General features: G+C 36.5%; 1 protein-coding gene across 7 annotated transcripts in view; it reads left to right on the top strand.

Moving 5' to 3' along the window:
- The window catches only part of UNC13C (unc-13 homolog C), a 257,718-nt gene that overhangs the window by 132,265 nt on the left and 108,943 nt on the right, over positions 1-16,510 (top strand). For all 7 annotated transcript variants that reach the window (XM_080396569.1, XM_080396568.1, XM_080396566.1 and 4 more), the window contains 3 exons: positions 2,406-2,547; positions 11,798-11,967; positions 15,085-15,200. In XM_080396569.1, coding sequence (XP_080252695.1) covers positions 2,406-2,547; positions 11,798-11,967; positions 15,085-15,200 — 428 coding nt within the window. The remainder of the gene's footprint in view (positions 1-2,405; positions 2,548-11,797; positions 11,968-15,084; positions 15,201-16,510) is intronic.

Here is a 16,510-nt window from a genome sequence, read left to right as displayed (position 1 = left end):
ATGTTTCCATATGTCATTTTGCTGCCAAAACCGATGTGTGTCACCTACAAAAACTCTGACCTGTAGATTTAGAAAACTTGGATATGGAATTTTTTACTTTGTTTAAAAATCTTCCAAATGAGAGGTTCCAGTGGGTTTTGAACCTATTTGTTAAAAATATAAATCTGCAACGCTTTCCCATTACTTTGCAAGAACAACTGGTTGACATCAGGCAAGACAGAAATTTACCAGCTGAATTTCAACAAAAACTTTTGTGTAATTGGTGGATGGGATTTAAAAATGAGTGTAGTGATTTAGTAAGTGCAGCCAGTGATACAGTTCTTCCATTTGGATCTACGTGTCCTTGTGACATATCTTTTTCAGCTATGGCAACCATTAAAACTGAGTATAAAAGTAAACTGGACTTACACCCAGATCTTCAAATCACTGTATCACAAAGTGTTAAATCAATATTTTCAAAAATAATGATGCATATTCAGTCACATTGCTTTCACTAAAAATATTACTATTAGTAATATGCTTTTTGTGAGAACCAAAGGTTTTCTGTGACATTAATTTTTTTTTTTTTAAATTAAATATTATTTTGTCTTAATCTCACATTTTTTCTAATTTCTGGTTTTGTGTGTGGTTTTGAATGTACCTAATGTATTAGCACACTGGTATGTGTATATAATTTGGAAACGATAAATGTATTTGGGCTACATGCTCAAAAAATTTTACTATAGTACTTTTAGATTCCATGGCAACCTTTTTTTTATGCATCAAGGAAGGGTCACTGAGAGATTGAATTGCTTTCCAATGATGAAATGTAAAGCTGGCGTTCAGGAGGGGAAGAAGTAAAGCACTGGTCAAGTGGACCATGAATTAATTACTCCATGAGAGTTTGTAGGTATGTTGTTAGCTACACATAGCTCTGTAGTCCAGACTCAAGCCCAGTCACATTTGGGTCAGTGCGTAAACTGTACGTGGAGCTGAAGAAGAGCAGATATGTGCCAGAGGAAATCTAGGGAAAATCTGGGATTGTGAGTCAGATGGTTTAGGAAAAAGGGAGGCCATTCTGAAGGTTGTGTGGGACAGTGCATGAAACTCAAAAGAACAGTTGTTGAGTGTTGGGACTGTTACCAGGCCTCTAAAGCATACTCATGGCTGCCTTGTGTTCAGGCCAGCCTTATAGTTAGGAGTTCTGGAAAACATGTTCTAAGCTGGCACTTAAATCTCCTGCATGCATAGGAGAGGGATACTTCCTTGCCTTCTAAAAATTTTCCTTTGGATCTATAGTGAATGGGGAAGAGAAAATATGCTTTAGTAGTTTCCTAAGAGTTAGTCTTTTCAGGAATGAGGAGTGTGAAAAACGTAACAGAAACTTACGTTTTTTTCACTGAAGTCAGCAGATATGTCTGAACCCACACTGGGAGCTGATCTGCTGAGTAAGAAGGTGCCATTTTTATGTAATCATTTTTCTGAGTGCACTAAGGGAGACTCATTATTCAAAATGATTGACATAAGAAAATGTTAACTAAATGTTATCACTTGAGAGGATTTAAATAATACGTGCAAAACAATAAGATCAAGCTCTGCTGATGCCAAGAGCCATGGCAGGTGTTTTAGCTGCAGCTCTCTGCGTTTGATAGGCTGCTATTTGATGGTACTGCTTTTTCCTGAGATTTCCAGTTTTGTGAATTATGATGGAAAATCAAATTGTGTGTATTTTATTTGCCACAAAATACATATACTTTAATTATGCACCAACATTAACTGTCAGAAAGACTGATTAATACATAAACAGTTAATGATAATTGATCTGAACTGTCACCCTGTCTGTGACAGAATAGGAACTATTCTGAAAATCCTCGTGGTTCATCTCTCACATGAGGAAAACCAATTACAGAGTCATAATCGTATCCCTCAGGTTTAGTTACATAATCTACAGTGCAGATTTTTGAAAACTGGAGGGTTTATTTTGGAAACTTTAGTTTGGATCTTTGGAGAATTTTTTAAATCATTATTTATTTATTTGGGGAAAACTGAAATTTTAGGGAATTATTAGCCTCAAGCCAAGTTATTCAACAGCATTGTGTTACTTGCCGTTGATTAAACCAAAGCTTGAGAAGAGTATCCGAATTATGCATGGTAAGAAAAGTATTTGCTTTGCATTCTGTAGTGAATCTTTAAATGTATTACTCTTTTAAACTATATTTGCAAATTTTGTAAGTCCAGAAGGGTAGTTAGACAAGCCTTGTCTATCTCCAGGGTAACAGATGTTGGGAAAATTCATCCAGAAAGCTTTGTTTCAGGAGCCCTCAGTTTGAAGTCTTTGTTTCCTGTTGCTGTTGTCATTGTCTCATTTATTTCTTGGCAATGAAAGGCTATGAGGGCTAAAGCACATTTCCCTCCTTTTGTTGCAGTTCTTTGTGCTCAGGGCTTACAGGCTAAGGACAAAACTGGCTCAAGTGACCCGTATGTTACTGTGCAAGTTGGCAAAAACAAGCGGAGAACAAAGACTATTTTTGGAAACCTGAATCCAGTATGGGATGAAAAATTCTATTTGTAAGTATAGAAGATACTGTAGTTTCTTGGGTTTTTAATTTATGTCTAGGTAAAATAATGCTACCAAGTGAAATAATTACTTTAATTTGAAAATATTTGTTGTCTATACTATGCATATTCATAGCATTAATAAATTAGCAAGTTCTGAATGGAAAGAGCATATAAATTTATTGTGACTTTATCATACAGCAGTCATACAGCTCATGATTATGTCTTTTGGGGTATCTACTGGTGGTGTCTATTCTAATTTTTTAGGGAACTTAAGTAACAGTTTTCAGACCTTGACCTTACATACCAAACGTTTGCATTATAAATGCCTTCCTACATCTCAGATACTGACCGTGCAAGTTAAAGGTGTTTTTATTCAACATTGCAACTCTCCCGGGTGAAAGTAAGGTATCTGAAAGTAACTGGTATGCTTCAGTCTTTGGGCAGGGCTGTTTGTAATACCTCTCCTTTCCAAGACTGAGTGTTGTCAGGAAGTCTGCTGTGGCGAGGGTGTGGTACAATCCTCTCTCCTTCCTTTGGCGACAGCCTCTGAGCTGAATACTGTAAAGTTTGGCGTCAGCATATCACAGGAGTTCAACCTGGACTGCAAAGTAGATGTTTCAGTCTGTACCGGATTGACTAAGGTTTGAATATGATTTCATGCCAGTTTTAGTTCCTAGAACTTCTTTTGGAAAGACATGTTACAGTGCAGGAAATCCCAATTCGCAGGTACTGTGCTGTTCCTTCCCTGAAAATACTGCCTTAGGATACAACACATACCTGACTGAGATATCAATTTGCTCGCTGTTATTCCTCTACGTGTAGCAAAAGTATTTCAGCATTTATTCTTTGCTCAGTTTGATTATATGTGCCACAGTACATGATGTGCACTTAACTGCCATTGTTAAAGCCAGTTAGGGATTTCGAAAAGCTAAATGTAAAACTTAGGCTTCCTTTGGAAAATTTTAAGTGAAAGAGAACTATTTATTTAGGCAGACTTTTAAAATTGTTCAGAAAAGCTGTGTGAAACCCCTGGTAAATTATAAAAATATGAAATTATAATAATAAGAAAGGATATACAATTTCAGTGTTTCTAAAATACAAAGGTTTTTTTTGCATTTTTACTGAGAATATATGCAAACTGTTGACACATTATAATAGTGGTATTATGATAGTGGTACATTTCATTACTATGTTATAGAAGTCTAATATGTTTATGCCTAATAGTGCTATTCAAAATTAGATGTTAATTTGATACAACTTGATGGAATCATGTGTCGGTGATGATAAAAATGATGTGTCATTTTTTTTAGGCAACCTTGAATTTACAAAGCAGCAGAACAACAGCTCAGGATCCCTGTGCAACAGACAGTTTCAAAATAAGCACTCAGCACAATGTGAAATAACTGTCTTCAGGCTATAACATTGTTTAGTTTCTTCTTACATTTCTTTCCTACTGTATGGAAGACATCAGTTGTCATTATTCCTACCTACATTAGCCATGGAAAAATATTCTGTTAGGGATCAGGCATTTGAAATAGCGGTCTCTTTTCTTCAAGGAGGTGCAGTGTCATAGCATGAGAAGTTGCCTTGTTATCATAGAATCGTTTAGGTTGGAAAAGACCTTTAAGATCATCAAGTCCAACTGTTAACCCAGGACTGCCAAGTCCACCACTAAACCATATCCCTAAGCACCGCATGTAGCACAACAGCTATTTTCTTTTCTCTGTTTGTTTTTTTGTTTTTTTTTTTTACTAAAATCTGCTACCTTATTGGTGAGCAGGTTATAATTTTTCTAGTGAGTTTGAAGGAGGTATGACCAAATATGCCGCTTCTATTTGTCTGGAAGCGGTACTAGGTAATCCAACTATATTAAATGGTGTAGCCCATTTCTTTCGCAGATTCAAATGCCAGTACTGAAGATGAATTGTTAATTCAGAGAAAACACTCGGAAACTTTTTACAGGCTTCCACTATACAGATCATGTTTTCAAATGTTGTGTTACTTCAGTAACAGTTGAAGTGTCTAGCTCATTGAATGACTGTGAGTAACGAAAGGTAGGAAATTAATTACTCTCTAGCATTTAATTGCGAGAGTTGCATAGGGTTAAAGGTGCATGATCAGGTCAGCAAATTTGGCATGAAGCTGTAAATGTACTTTCTCAAAGATGTGGGCAAAGCTATCATAAAATCCTTGGAAACGTGAACATACTACATATTTTTTTCACCCAGCATTAAGTATTACTATCATTTTCTGCTCTAGCAATAACATAAAAAAACCACAACCACCAAACCTTACTATAGCGTAAATCTCCTGAGTAACTGCTTTGAACCGAATACATTTTCAATCATTTTTATAGCACTTGTACTTTCTAAAGTAGTTATCTCCCTGAATTATTGAATGCATTGGATTTCAATTAAAAGTATATGAGAATTTCTAAAGTGTATTAAGTAAACTATAGATGTTTAACTACAAGATTAAATCTAAAGTAGATCGATATAACTATCTCATTGACTCAGGAACTTTCATTAGGCTCTACTGGTGATATTTGATAGCCCATTTAAAATCAAATGCTAATCATCATTATAACTCCTAAATGATAAATTGCAGAAATAAAATGTATCTCAAAGTCTTTTAATCGTATATTTTCTCATAATACCAAAACATGCATTTAAATCTCCTCATCTGTTCCAAAACAAGGACTTGGAAAAAAGACTGGCTCCCCACTGTGCATTTGCTCTCTCATAGCAGATAGAGTAAGAGCGTGTTCTAGTTTGCAGAATCACACATAAACCTAATACAATTATATGGTAAGCAGAGAGTGAATATTTCTCACAAAACATAATGTAACACTCTGCTAAATGACCATGGGATATTGGCATAGATTTTAATATGGGAACTCATAAACCGTAACTAAAGTAGAGGTTACATACAGCTGCATGCACGTCAGTAGAAAAACAAGACCATCAGAGCAAGAATATTTCTTTCCTTGAAATGTATATTTTTTATACACAATATAGAGAAGTAAATAGGCCAGCAGATGCTCCTTAATGAATGCAATATAGGTGGTAAGGGCTTTGATCTTTTCTATTGGCGTTATTAAAAAGGAGATAACAGAGCAGGTTTTATTTTTTCAATAAAACATCAGTGATAGGAGAGTTTTTTCAATGCCAGAGCAAAGGAAGAGTCTTACAAGCTGTCACCCTTCCTCTTCTGGTTGGGTGTGGCATCTCATACAGGAAGAGGGGCTGCATTTTTATTTTTTAGTTACAAGGAAGAGAGATTTTGGCGATACAGTTTTCAGCTTTGTACAGACTTCTGGGTCTATACTCTATAATAATACTGTTCTCCACTGTCATTCATTTCTTGACTATTTTCAATGGTTGATTGCTGAAATATGGAAATCTGCTTTTTCTGGCAGTGTTGTCTAGCAAGCACACATCTCCAAATTCTTGTAAGAATTATTGAAGCAGCTTAAGGATTGTTTCATAAGCAAGAGTATATAAGAGAATTATGTTACACAAAACCAGTTGGGTAGTAGAAAAATACAAATTAGTTTACTGGATTTTTCCATTCTAAGAATTCTTCAATAAGCAGTAAAGTCGCTGAGAGACATCCTGCTAATTAAAATAACTGTATCTCACAGCCTCAGCTCCAAACAACAGAGCAGAACACTGTTAAACAACAATTCAAATGATAAATTGTTTGTTCAGTAATAATGTTTTTCAGTTTCACAGTACAGTGTGTTTGGTCTGAGTCTTTTTTTTCAAACTGCTGTCAATCTAGGTTAATTTTATACAACTCTTTTTGTTATGACAGAGTAAACTAAAGCAAAAAAAGGCATAATTAGTCTCATTCTGCTATATCAGAAAGCATGGCCCATGACCACACTGTTAAAAGAATTGGGACTGTCCAGGCTAGAGAAAAGTAGTAAAAGTAAGGATGTCTTTAAACACATCCTTTCTCCTGTGAAGACAAAAGGAACAATCTTTTTTCCTTGCTTACTATTATAGTAGAACAGGAAGAAATAGACACAAATTCTTTTTAGAGAGGCTTAAATCAGACTTCAGAAAAACTTTGCCAGCAGTGGGGCTACTGACGTATAGAACAGATAGATTTCCTGAGACACTACGCACCTTGAACACTTAACAACAATGGACAGACTTCTTATAGCAATGCCATGGGCGTATCTGGTTCTGGCTTGCAGTAATGGCAATAATAATAAACATGAGGGTAATACCTGCAGTTCACTCTCCTACTGTCTTCCAGAACTGTGGGGTTTCTTTATACTTTTAGGAAAAAATCTCTATTATCACTTTCCATTCTCTGTCTAGACTGTATGACATCCAAGATATTTTAGTATAAGAGAATAAAATTAAGACTTTAGCAAGGTTCAACTCTTGAATTGTTTTCCATGCATTACCTGCTATACAAAATGTATTTCTTATGCTTCTTTGTAAAGTGGTTTAAAAAACACAATGATCCATTATTTGCTATGGTTGTGGGTTTTTTTTAATCTGCTATGTTTTGAGCTACTTATTCTCATAGATAGTTCATGCAGCCAAGTGGCACCTTGATTTTTATCTGCTTTCCAATTACATCAGTGTTGACTCACTGAATGAATATAGCACTTAAAAGAACAAATTATTGTCTTCCAAAATCTATTCCTTTAGTTTGTGGAAGACATCTTAGGTATATGTAATGGTCTACAGCTAAAGCAACGTCCATCTGAAATAACAATATGAGTGTATCTATGGTTAGTATCACAAAGTGGTATATAGCATGTTTTCTTTAAATGGCTTAAGAGTATACGTCCAAAAAGAATTTAAGTACTTTTGTAACAGGCTAAACAGAAATAGAAGCTACCAAAAAAAGAAACAGGAAACAAATTACAGCAAAAACCAAAGGCTGTGTACTTCAGTTACAGTAGACCACAATGATTCTTCACAAAGTGCTTTTACATAGGCAGGCTGGCAGTCTTCAGCTGAAGTAGCCTGTTAAAGACAAATTAAAAGATCTTCAGGTTTGTCCATCAGCAACCAGAGTGACTTCTCTGGAAATCTGGCAAGTCACGTTGGCTCTGGATTTGACCTTTCTGGAAAGTTGCATAGGTAAATATTATTGGGATGTTGGATATCCTTATTGGAGAGCAGAGCAAATGTTTATAGTGTAGAAGAAACTTATCTCACACTTTCCTGGTGTTTTTTTTTTCACCACTGTTGTGAATAAAAATGTATGCTAATGCTTCAGGAGAAAAAAAAAAGCTAAATACATTTTGAAAAGGAGGAACGGGCACTATGAGAAAGAAGTAAGGAAGATGGTTGTAGAGTGATTTTATCTGTCTGTGAATCATTATCCCAGCTGTAAAATTGGAGTAAGAATAGTGTAATGCTTTCCTTTTTTACATTTCTTGGTTCTGTCACACTTGAGAATATTTTTTAGAAAGAACCTGGTCATTGTGGCATTTAAAAATTTTCCTGTTAGCGTGCAAGTTCTTCATAGGTTCTCTACCACTAGCTGTCTACTCTTGAACTGGTTTGCTGAGTGCTCAGGGAATGCAAGACCAGTTCTAAAGAGATGTCTGTCTTATTATTGACAGGAAAGATTTTTCTCCTCTTCTTTGGAGGTCTGATTGAAAGTAGCGTATGTGTGATTTTTAGACTACTCATTTGTGAAATGATTGATTAAAAGTTGATTTAGAAAGAAAAGGTAAGCTACAAAATGTGCAAAACTGGAAGTGGGCAGGCAAAGGTGTTGCAAAGGCAAGTCGTCAGTCAAGTTTGTTTTCTATATCTCAGATGTAGCCTCATTTGTCTGCTGATTGCTTACAGAATTTCACCAAAATAGTTTATTTTATTGGGAAAATAATTTTCTTCTCATTATAGAAATAACATTTTTTTAGAGTAGGGGAAAAAAAACCAAACCTCTCCACCTAGACTTACATTTGGAGTATGCAAATTTGTTAGTGCATGTAAGAGTTTTTACTGAAGACTCCAAGGTAAGAATGCTGTTATGATGATTGTATTTAATTTTGGCAGTGGGTAATTATTCTCCATACATTCCTTACCAGCTTCTTTATTAATTTGTATTTATTTCTTTACTGAAATTAGCATAGTATCAATTAGTTGTTATTTTAACACTGGGTGAAGATCTCTTAGAGGAGGTATACAGTAAGGCCATGGCAGTGCACCTAATGTTAAATTTACATTGGGCTGCTATAGTAAAGATAGTTTGTTATTACAGTTTTTTATTACTCTAGCCATTAGAATTAAGCAGGAATGCTGTGAGGATTATTTCATGTCTGTGCATTATTCTGTAAAAGCAGAAGTAATGTAGCATCACCAGATTGCTGATAAATTATTAAAACGATCTCTTCTGTCTAACATCTCTGAATATACTGCAGCTTTTCCAGTTTTCAAACACATCAGTATCTTCATTCTGTGTATGCTAAAGAGCGTTTCGCTTTCACGTTCCTATATCACACTTTAGTGAATACTTTTACTGAGCATATAAAGCAGAGTGGCTAGAAGAGGAACAATGAAAATAGCCTATGTTGTCTTTGCCTTGAATTCCCTGAGCTCATTTTCCTGGGCAGGTTAAGCAGAAGCAGGAATTCCACCCAATGCTTTTTGCAAAGCCACAGAGCTTCCGCACAGATGTTATCGGTGACCAAAGCAGAAAGTGCACCTCATTATATAGTGCTTTTTGGGAAAGGCTGGGCAGGTAAGTAGAATCATGCAGACACAGCTCTGTGGTTTTAATAGTAAATCTTCCTGCGGTCTCACTGGCACGGGGTACACCAGTAGAAATATGTGTTAATCCACACTTCTGTTCTTGCATCACAAATCTGTGGTAGTTTGGGGGTCTTGCACAGGAACATTACAAACCTGTAGCAGAGCTGACTCAGTGCTAAAGGCTTAGACACAAAGATGAACATTTGAGGAAACCCATTGGTTGTGATAGGTCTCACCATGTTTCAGTAACCTAAGGTTAATGGATAAAAAGATGTGGGAGAGACAAATGAGGATATCAGGGAAAGGTGCAGTCTTCCTGAGTATCTCAGTAAATATTCCTTAATCAGCTAAGTGTACATCAGAACAAAACTGATGTTGTCTCAGGAGAATACAAGTACGGTATTTGTACTGAAGTACCATTTAATGACTTCTTATATGCAACATCTCCCTGAGAAGAAAAGCAGGAATAAGATTTCTACTAATAGCACATATACAGTGATGTGGGTCACATAAATGATGGCCTCACCAGCGATGGATCTCCCTAAGCCACTCTACAAATCCCCTGTTTAATATTTCTGCAGGGTGCACAGCTAAATGCAATTCAGGACTTTAGCAATGTTAAGCAATAATTCAGGACTACATTTCAGGAAAATTAAATGGTTTCTGGGTTTAGTTTAGTTTCTTAAGGCAAAGAGGTTTATTTGATACATCTGTGTCTTCCTATATTTTATATGTCCTTGCCTATAGCTTTTGAATTTTTTGGTCAGTCAGAGAAATTTCACAGATTGCCTAATACTACATCCATCATGTTCTATCAAAATAGGTGGTCAGACAGAGATGAGATCCTAGTAGTGTCCTCAGTATGAGCTCACCCCGTAATCGACAGAGTTATGAAGGAGTAATTATGAAAATCCCAATTATGGGAGAAGATTCAGTTTGTGACTGCAGTTTGTTAGATGTCAGGGAAGACAATCATAAGATAAAATGAAATTAAGCTTAATTAGTTTTGCTAATCACAGAACAAGGTGGCTTTTAATTATCGGCGATATCTGCAGTGTTAAAATTTGGAATACAGGCACAAGCATTTCTGTGATACTGAATGTATCTGATGTCACAGTGAGGCAGATTAAAAGCTGTGCATGGCATTTTTAGTGACTGATTGGCCTTGACAGTAATAATACCATTTAAAGCACTTTATACTTCCAAAGCCCATTACCACCACTAATTAATTCTTAGAACACCCCTGAGGGGTGCCATTTGGGAGATAAGTTATAGTATTACTCTTTTAATGCTGGAAACGCTGAGACAGATGACTGAGCAGTGATAGTGCTTGGAATAGAATTCAAGTCAGAACTCTTAAACTAGTGTCAAACGAAGACCTTGCTGAAGATGAAAATTTGCTGCTACAGTTTAAAGCTACATTTAAAGATACACAAACATTCATAAGATCTAAAATACTTTTTAGTATTACTGAATGGATATAAAACCCATCCAGTTAGTACAGATGCGTGAGTATGACATGATTTATAACTGCCACCAGATCTGTACTGGCTGTTAAAAAGTCATTGGAATGTTTTTCACTACCACGGACTTCTGCAGTCAATGTTGGGATATTTCAGTGAAGTCATCAAAAGCCAACACTGACCAACAGTGAACAGTCTTCAGTGTGGCTTATAGGAATAAGCAGCAGTAAAGTTTATTTTCCATTTTTGTGGAAATACATGCACTATGGGGCTGGAAGTAATAATTTTTTATTCACCAGGAGCTCTGCAGGTTGCAAGTGAAGCCACCTCACTCTCATACATCCAGTAGTTTCTTAAATCCACTCACCTTATGAGAAGCTAGTATGCCACTTCAATTTGCAAGGAATTTTTTAGCACATGGCAGTCTGTCCCTACTCCTCCTTACCAGAGCATGGAGGTCTCGGAGAAAAGTAATGTATCTTCTAAAGAAAGCAGTTACTTATTTCCCTAGGTTTTGGGTTTTTTTTTAATTATGTGTCTTGTGCTGTGAAGTTTGTGCATACTTGCTGGGGTTTTTTCAAAACCTGCCAGATACTGGAAATATTCTTTAAGATTTTCTCACTTTTTTATTATAACATTATAGGCTACTATTTTTGCAGTCTGCTGTATGTACTACATAGCATTCCTAAATGAATAAACCTGATCTAGCAGTGTGTTTTCTAAGATATTTGTTAAATAATAGTATCAAGAAATACATATTGTAAATTAATTAATAATTTTAATGAGGAGTTCATTACATTCTTAAATAGACATTCCTAAATACAATCCATTTGTATTTATAATTCAGTCAAGTTATGCTCTTTACTTTCTCTTATATACAGTAATTGTAGTTTTGTCCCTGGCAGTGTGCTATCGCCTTTTATTCCACTAAATGTTGCAGGTTGTTTGTATTCTGTCACTTTATGCATTTAAGCAGGTATATGGAAATCAAGGACAGTGAATTAGACAGCAGTACAAATGCATGTAGCTTATGTATCACATTTTGTATTTTATTATTTTTTACAGTGAATGCCATAATTCCACAGATAGAATAAAAGTGAGAGTATGGGATGAAGATGACGACATTAAATCTAGAGTGAAACAACATTTCAAAAAGGAATCAGATGACTTCCTTGGGCAAACAATCATTGAAGTAAGAACACTGAGTGGAGAAATGGATGTATGGTATAATTTAGGTATGAGCCTTACTAATTTTTTAAAAACAAATTTAGGTGGAATCTCAGCATCTGTAGATTTAGGACTTCAAAATATATATCTTTGGTACCAATACATAACTTAGAATCTTCTGTATTACAGGTTGATTTAAAAATGAAAGATACATTCTTGGGTTTGATCCAGAGTTATGACAATTACAGAAAGCAGAATAATCACAATATCAAAGAAAATTAGTTCTTTTTAATGAAAAATTAAGAATATGTAAGAAAACCCAATATTTCAGACTAGTTCATTCACAGTAGCATTCTGTGGGAAATACATCTACAAAGTTACATCTATCAAATATTTTGCTTGTTGTCCTTATTCATTTAATCACATATTTTTAAAAATTATGTACCATTCTGGGTCTAATCATCTTTGCTTTTCACAGTGGTTACACCTGTGGTTCTTCATGAAACTTGCTTGCTAGAGTTTTATGTTCTGTACATGTCAAATGTGTCTATAAACAGAAGACAGCCTGCTGGAGCTCAAAATGCTCTCTGCTGTGCTTAATGACTGCACTTGCTTGTCTGGACAGGTCTTAAGAAGTATCATTCTTTCAACTGGAAATAAATCAATGAAAGCATGTCTCTGAATATATTTCCTTTATCTAAATCTAAGCATGCAACTGTTCTTCAGTTCTAAAAATCTCTTCGGGTGCACTAAATGCTGTGGAGTAACTCTTTAAAAGTTAGTCTCCTATATTTGATAACAAAAAAAGTGATAGTAACATTTTTATGTAGGTTGCCTGCTCTTTGAAAATTTCTGGTGAATTATGTGACATAATTTTCTGAAATTGTAGAGCATTTGTTTCCGAACCAACAGTCCTTGTTTTCCCAGTTTCATTTCCCAGTGGCATTTATAGATCTGTCAGGGAACCATTTGAGTTCTCATTGACAATTGAAAGAAAGCCTTGCTTTGTTTCCTATTTATAAATGACATTTTTTTTAAAGGTAAGGAAATTGAGTCATTATGAATTCTGAATTTTATTCCTTCAAAAATTTCAGTGACTTAAACTGATATAAATTATTATGAAACAGATTTTTAAAACAAAGCTTGTTGAACTGATTTGACTGGAAGCATTTTAATAATATTGAAAATCTATGTGCTCTGCAAAAGGAAGAATCTAGAATAAAAACCTTTCAGTCAGCATCTAAAGAGAAGTATTGGTAAATGGTTTATGATAATTCTAATATTCTAAAATGACTGGCATGTTTTATTCTGATAAACATTGACACAACCGCAGTACTTCACATCATAGAGAGGAAAGAGGAGTGAAAGACTCAAAACATTTGGATTTCTGGAATGCCAATTCTTATTAATTGTACTGTTAATCACCACTCGCATCACAGCACTTTGTGAAAGAATCATAAAAATTCTAATACCTATTGACTCAGTTATACTGCTGGAGTGGATTGGAAAAGTGAAAATTGAAGCCAAAGAACATCAGTAACCTCCAGAATGGGCAACAGCAACTAAACAGACCAGTAGAGATCGTATAAACACAGTTCTTCGTATAATTTCCTCTGTGATATTCATCTTAGCTCTGTGATCGAGTTCTGCTAAGAACATTTTGAGTTTCAGTTTATTGGATTTGTGTGGTTTTGGTAGCCAGAGGGCTACAGGTGTGGCTCCTGTGTGAAGCTGCTGGAAGCTTCCCCTGTGTCTGATAGAGACAGTGCCAGCCAGCTCCGAGATGGACCTGCTGCTGGCAAACACTGAGACAAATCAGGGATGGTGCTAGTGTCTCTCTAATTAAATATTTAAGATCAGCAACTGTAGCCAAAGAGAGGGATCAGAACACCTGAGAGCAACAACTGCAGACACTAAGGTCAGCGAAGAAGGAGGGGAGGAGGTGCTGCAGGCACCGGAGCAGAGATTCCCCTGCAGCCTGTGGTGAAGACCATGGTGAGGCTGGTGAGGAAGGTGTCCCCTGCAGACCATGGACATTAACGGTGGGTCAGGCATTCGCCTGAAGCCTGTGGAGGACCCCACACCAGAGCAGGTGAATGCCCAAAAGAGGCTGTCATCCATGGGATGCACAAGCTGGAGCAGCTCCTGGAAGGACCTGTGGCCCTGTGGAGAGGGTAGCCCAGGCTGGAGCAGGTTTGCTGGCCGGGCTTGTGACCCCTTGGGGGACCCAAGCTGGAGCAGTCTGTGCCTGAAGGATGGCACCCACCAGGAGGAACCCACACTGGGGCAGTACATGAAGAACCGCAGCCTGTGGGAAGGATCAGGTTAGAGAAGTTCTTGGAGGGCTGTCTCCCATAGGACAGACCCCCCATGCTGGAGCAGGGTGTGAGCTGGAGTGTGAGGAGTCCTCCCACTGAGGAAGGAGCAGCAGAAACATGTGCTGACCTGACCCCAACCGCCATTCCCCATCCCCCTGCACCGCTGAAGGGGAGGAGGCAGAGGAAATTGGGAGTAAAGATAAGCCCAGGAAGAAGACCTGGGCGGGTGGGGGGAAGATGTTCTTTAAGATTTAAGATTTAGGTTTAGCTCTCATTATCCTACTCTGATTTGATTGGTAATAAATTAAATTTTCCCCAAGTTGAGTCTGTTTTGCCCATTGATGATAACTGCTGAATGATCCCTCCTTGCCCTTTTCTCCACCCGCAAGCCTTCCATTATATTTTCCCTCCCTTGTCTGGCTGAGAAGGGGAGCGATGGAGCAGCTTTGGCAGGCACCCAGTGTCCAGCCAGGATCAACCCACCACACTCAGACACAGTGGTTCAGGTTGTCACTAAAGTCCTCATAACTAAAGGAAAATATCAGTAATGAAAATAATAATAACTAGTACAGATACCAGCTCAAAAATGGAAATAATTTCTATTGAAAAGGGGAAAGTGTCAAATAAAATGTTGTGCAGCCTGGTTTGAATTTGGCAAATAAAATAAGAAAAATTCTTTCCTTCATAGTTTGGAATTCTGCTTAATGGCTTGAACCATGTGTGGAGGTATTAAAAAAAATTCTCTTGTTTTTCACAGCAGGTCTTTCTGGCTTTAAAAACATTATTAAGTTAGAATGATTTATGCAAGCTCATATGATATATATGTGTTCTTGGTAGTTACTAATATATTGTTTTTCTTCTCTTCAGAAAAGCGAACAGATAAATCAGCTGTCTCTGGTGCCATTAGGTTGAAAATCAACGTTGAAATAAAAGGAGAGGAGAAAGTTGCTCCCTACCATATGCAGTACACCTGTCTACATGAGGTATGTTGGCAAAGTTAAGGAAAAAAAGCTACAGAACGTTAGAACACTGAAACAAGTCCTGCTACGCCGCAGGACAAGTTTATGTTAGATATCCCACCTTGTACTGCTGATGGCATACCAGGCTCAGAGTCAAAGGCAGAACAATGTATCGCCAACAGATCATTCCTGCCAGTAGGAATCAGAAAAAGAAGAGGGCGAGTCAGCTAAGTTCTCCCTGTGCTGTATTTTGGTTTAGTATTTTGGTACTCCATACATTGTTGCTAACATCAGGAAGATACAACCATTTCTGTGTATTATAGAAACATAGCTATTAATTCTAAAGGACTTATTTCCTGCAGCATTAATTCATATTTTGCAGAGAGTGAGAAAAAGCAGAAGTACACACAATATAAAATTTTGTTCTCGTGTTGTCTAGATTAATTTTTTCAATATTGAAAAAAAAATTCATCACTGATAAACCAATGTGTATTTTGAAAGATTTTCTTGTGCTTGATTCCTCTTCCCTCAAACAGTGATGCACGTTGAAGTTCTATTAAAAAAATACAAGTACTTTCTGAAGGCTGGTACTAATACATGGCTGAAAGCTCAGCACTAATATATATTAGGGCATTTGTGCTCACAGATTTTGACCTGATATTGTAAAGTTGCAACCTGTGACATAAATGGCAAAATATTGTTGCTTTAAGATAATCCACGTGACAGTTATGTCTATTTACCAAAACCAAAACTTTTTCAATATTTTGGTGGGTTTTTTGGAAATAAAAGTCTGTTGGTCATTTTGTAGATACATATGGAGCAAGGTAATCTGAGAATTATTCTGTGACATTAACATCAAATTAAATACTAGCTTTGGTCCTAAGATTGCTAAATCTAAAATTTATAGCGTGCCTTTCACTACCTGAGAGGCTTATGCACTATTTCTGATATGTTTCCTGTAACTTACAGTTCTTAAATAAAGAATTTTAAATTTATTGGTCACAGATCCAATTGAAGGTGAAAGGCTATGTAGTGAGCATTTTAAACATTACAGTTTCGTTCATTAGCAAGGGCATATGATAGAGAAGAGAAAGTTTCTGCACAATTTTATGTTGTAGTCTCTCTGTGCCAGTTGACTGATGTGACCTTATATCAAGGAGATAGATCAATGTGCTGAATCACAATCCTGCACTACAAGAGTTCTGTTACAAAAAACATGTTTAGAGTCTTGGGGTGGTGGTGGTGGTGGTGTATCAAATGATGACTAGTTACTGCCATTCTTCAGCAAATTTAAAAGAAACAAAACCAAGAAACTAAAAACCCCAAACAGCCAA

This window comes from Falco punctatus, assembly GCF_963210335.1.
Source record: "Falco punctatus genome assembly, chromosome: 7".
NCBI lineage: Eukaryota > Metazoa > Chordata > Aves > Falconiformes > Falconidae > Falco > Falco punctatus.
Note: the sequence above shows the minus strand (reverse complement) of the source record. Positions and strands in the feature narration are given on the sequence as shown.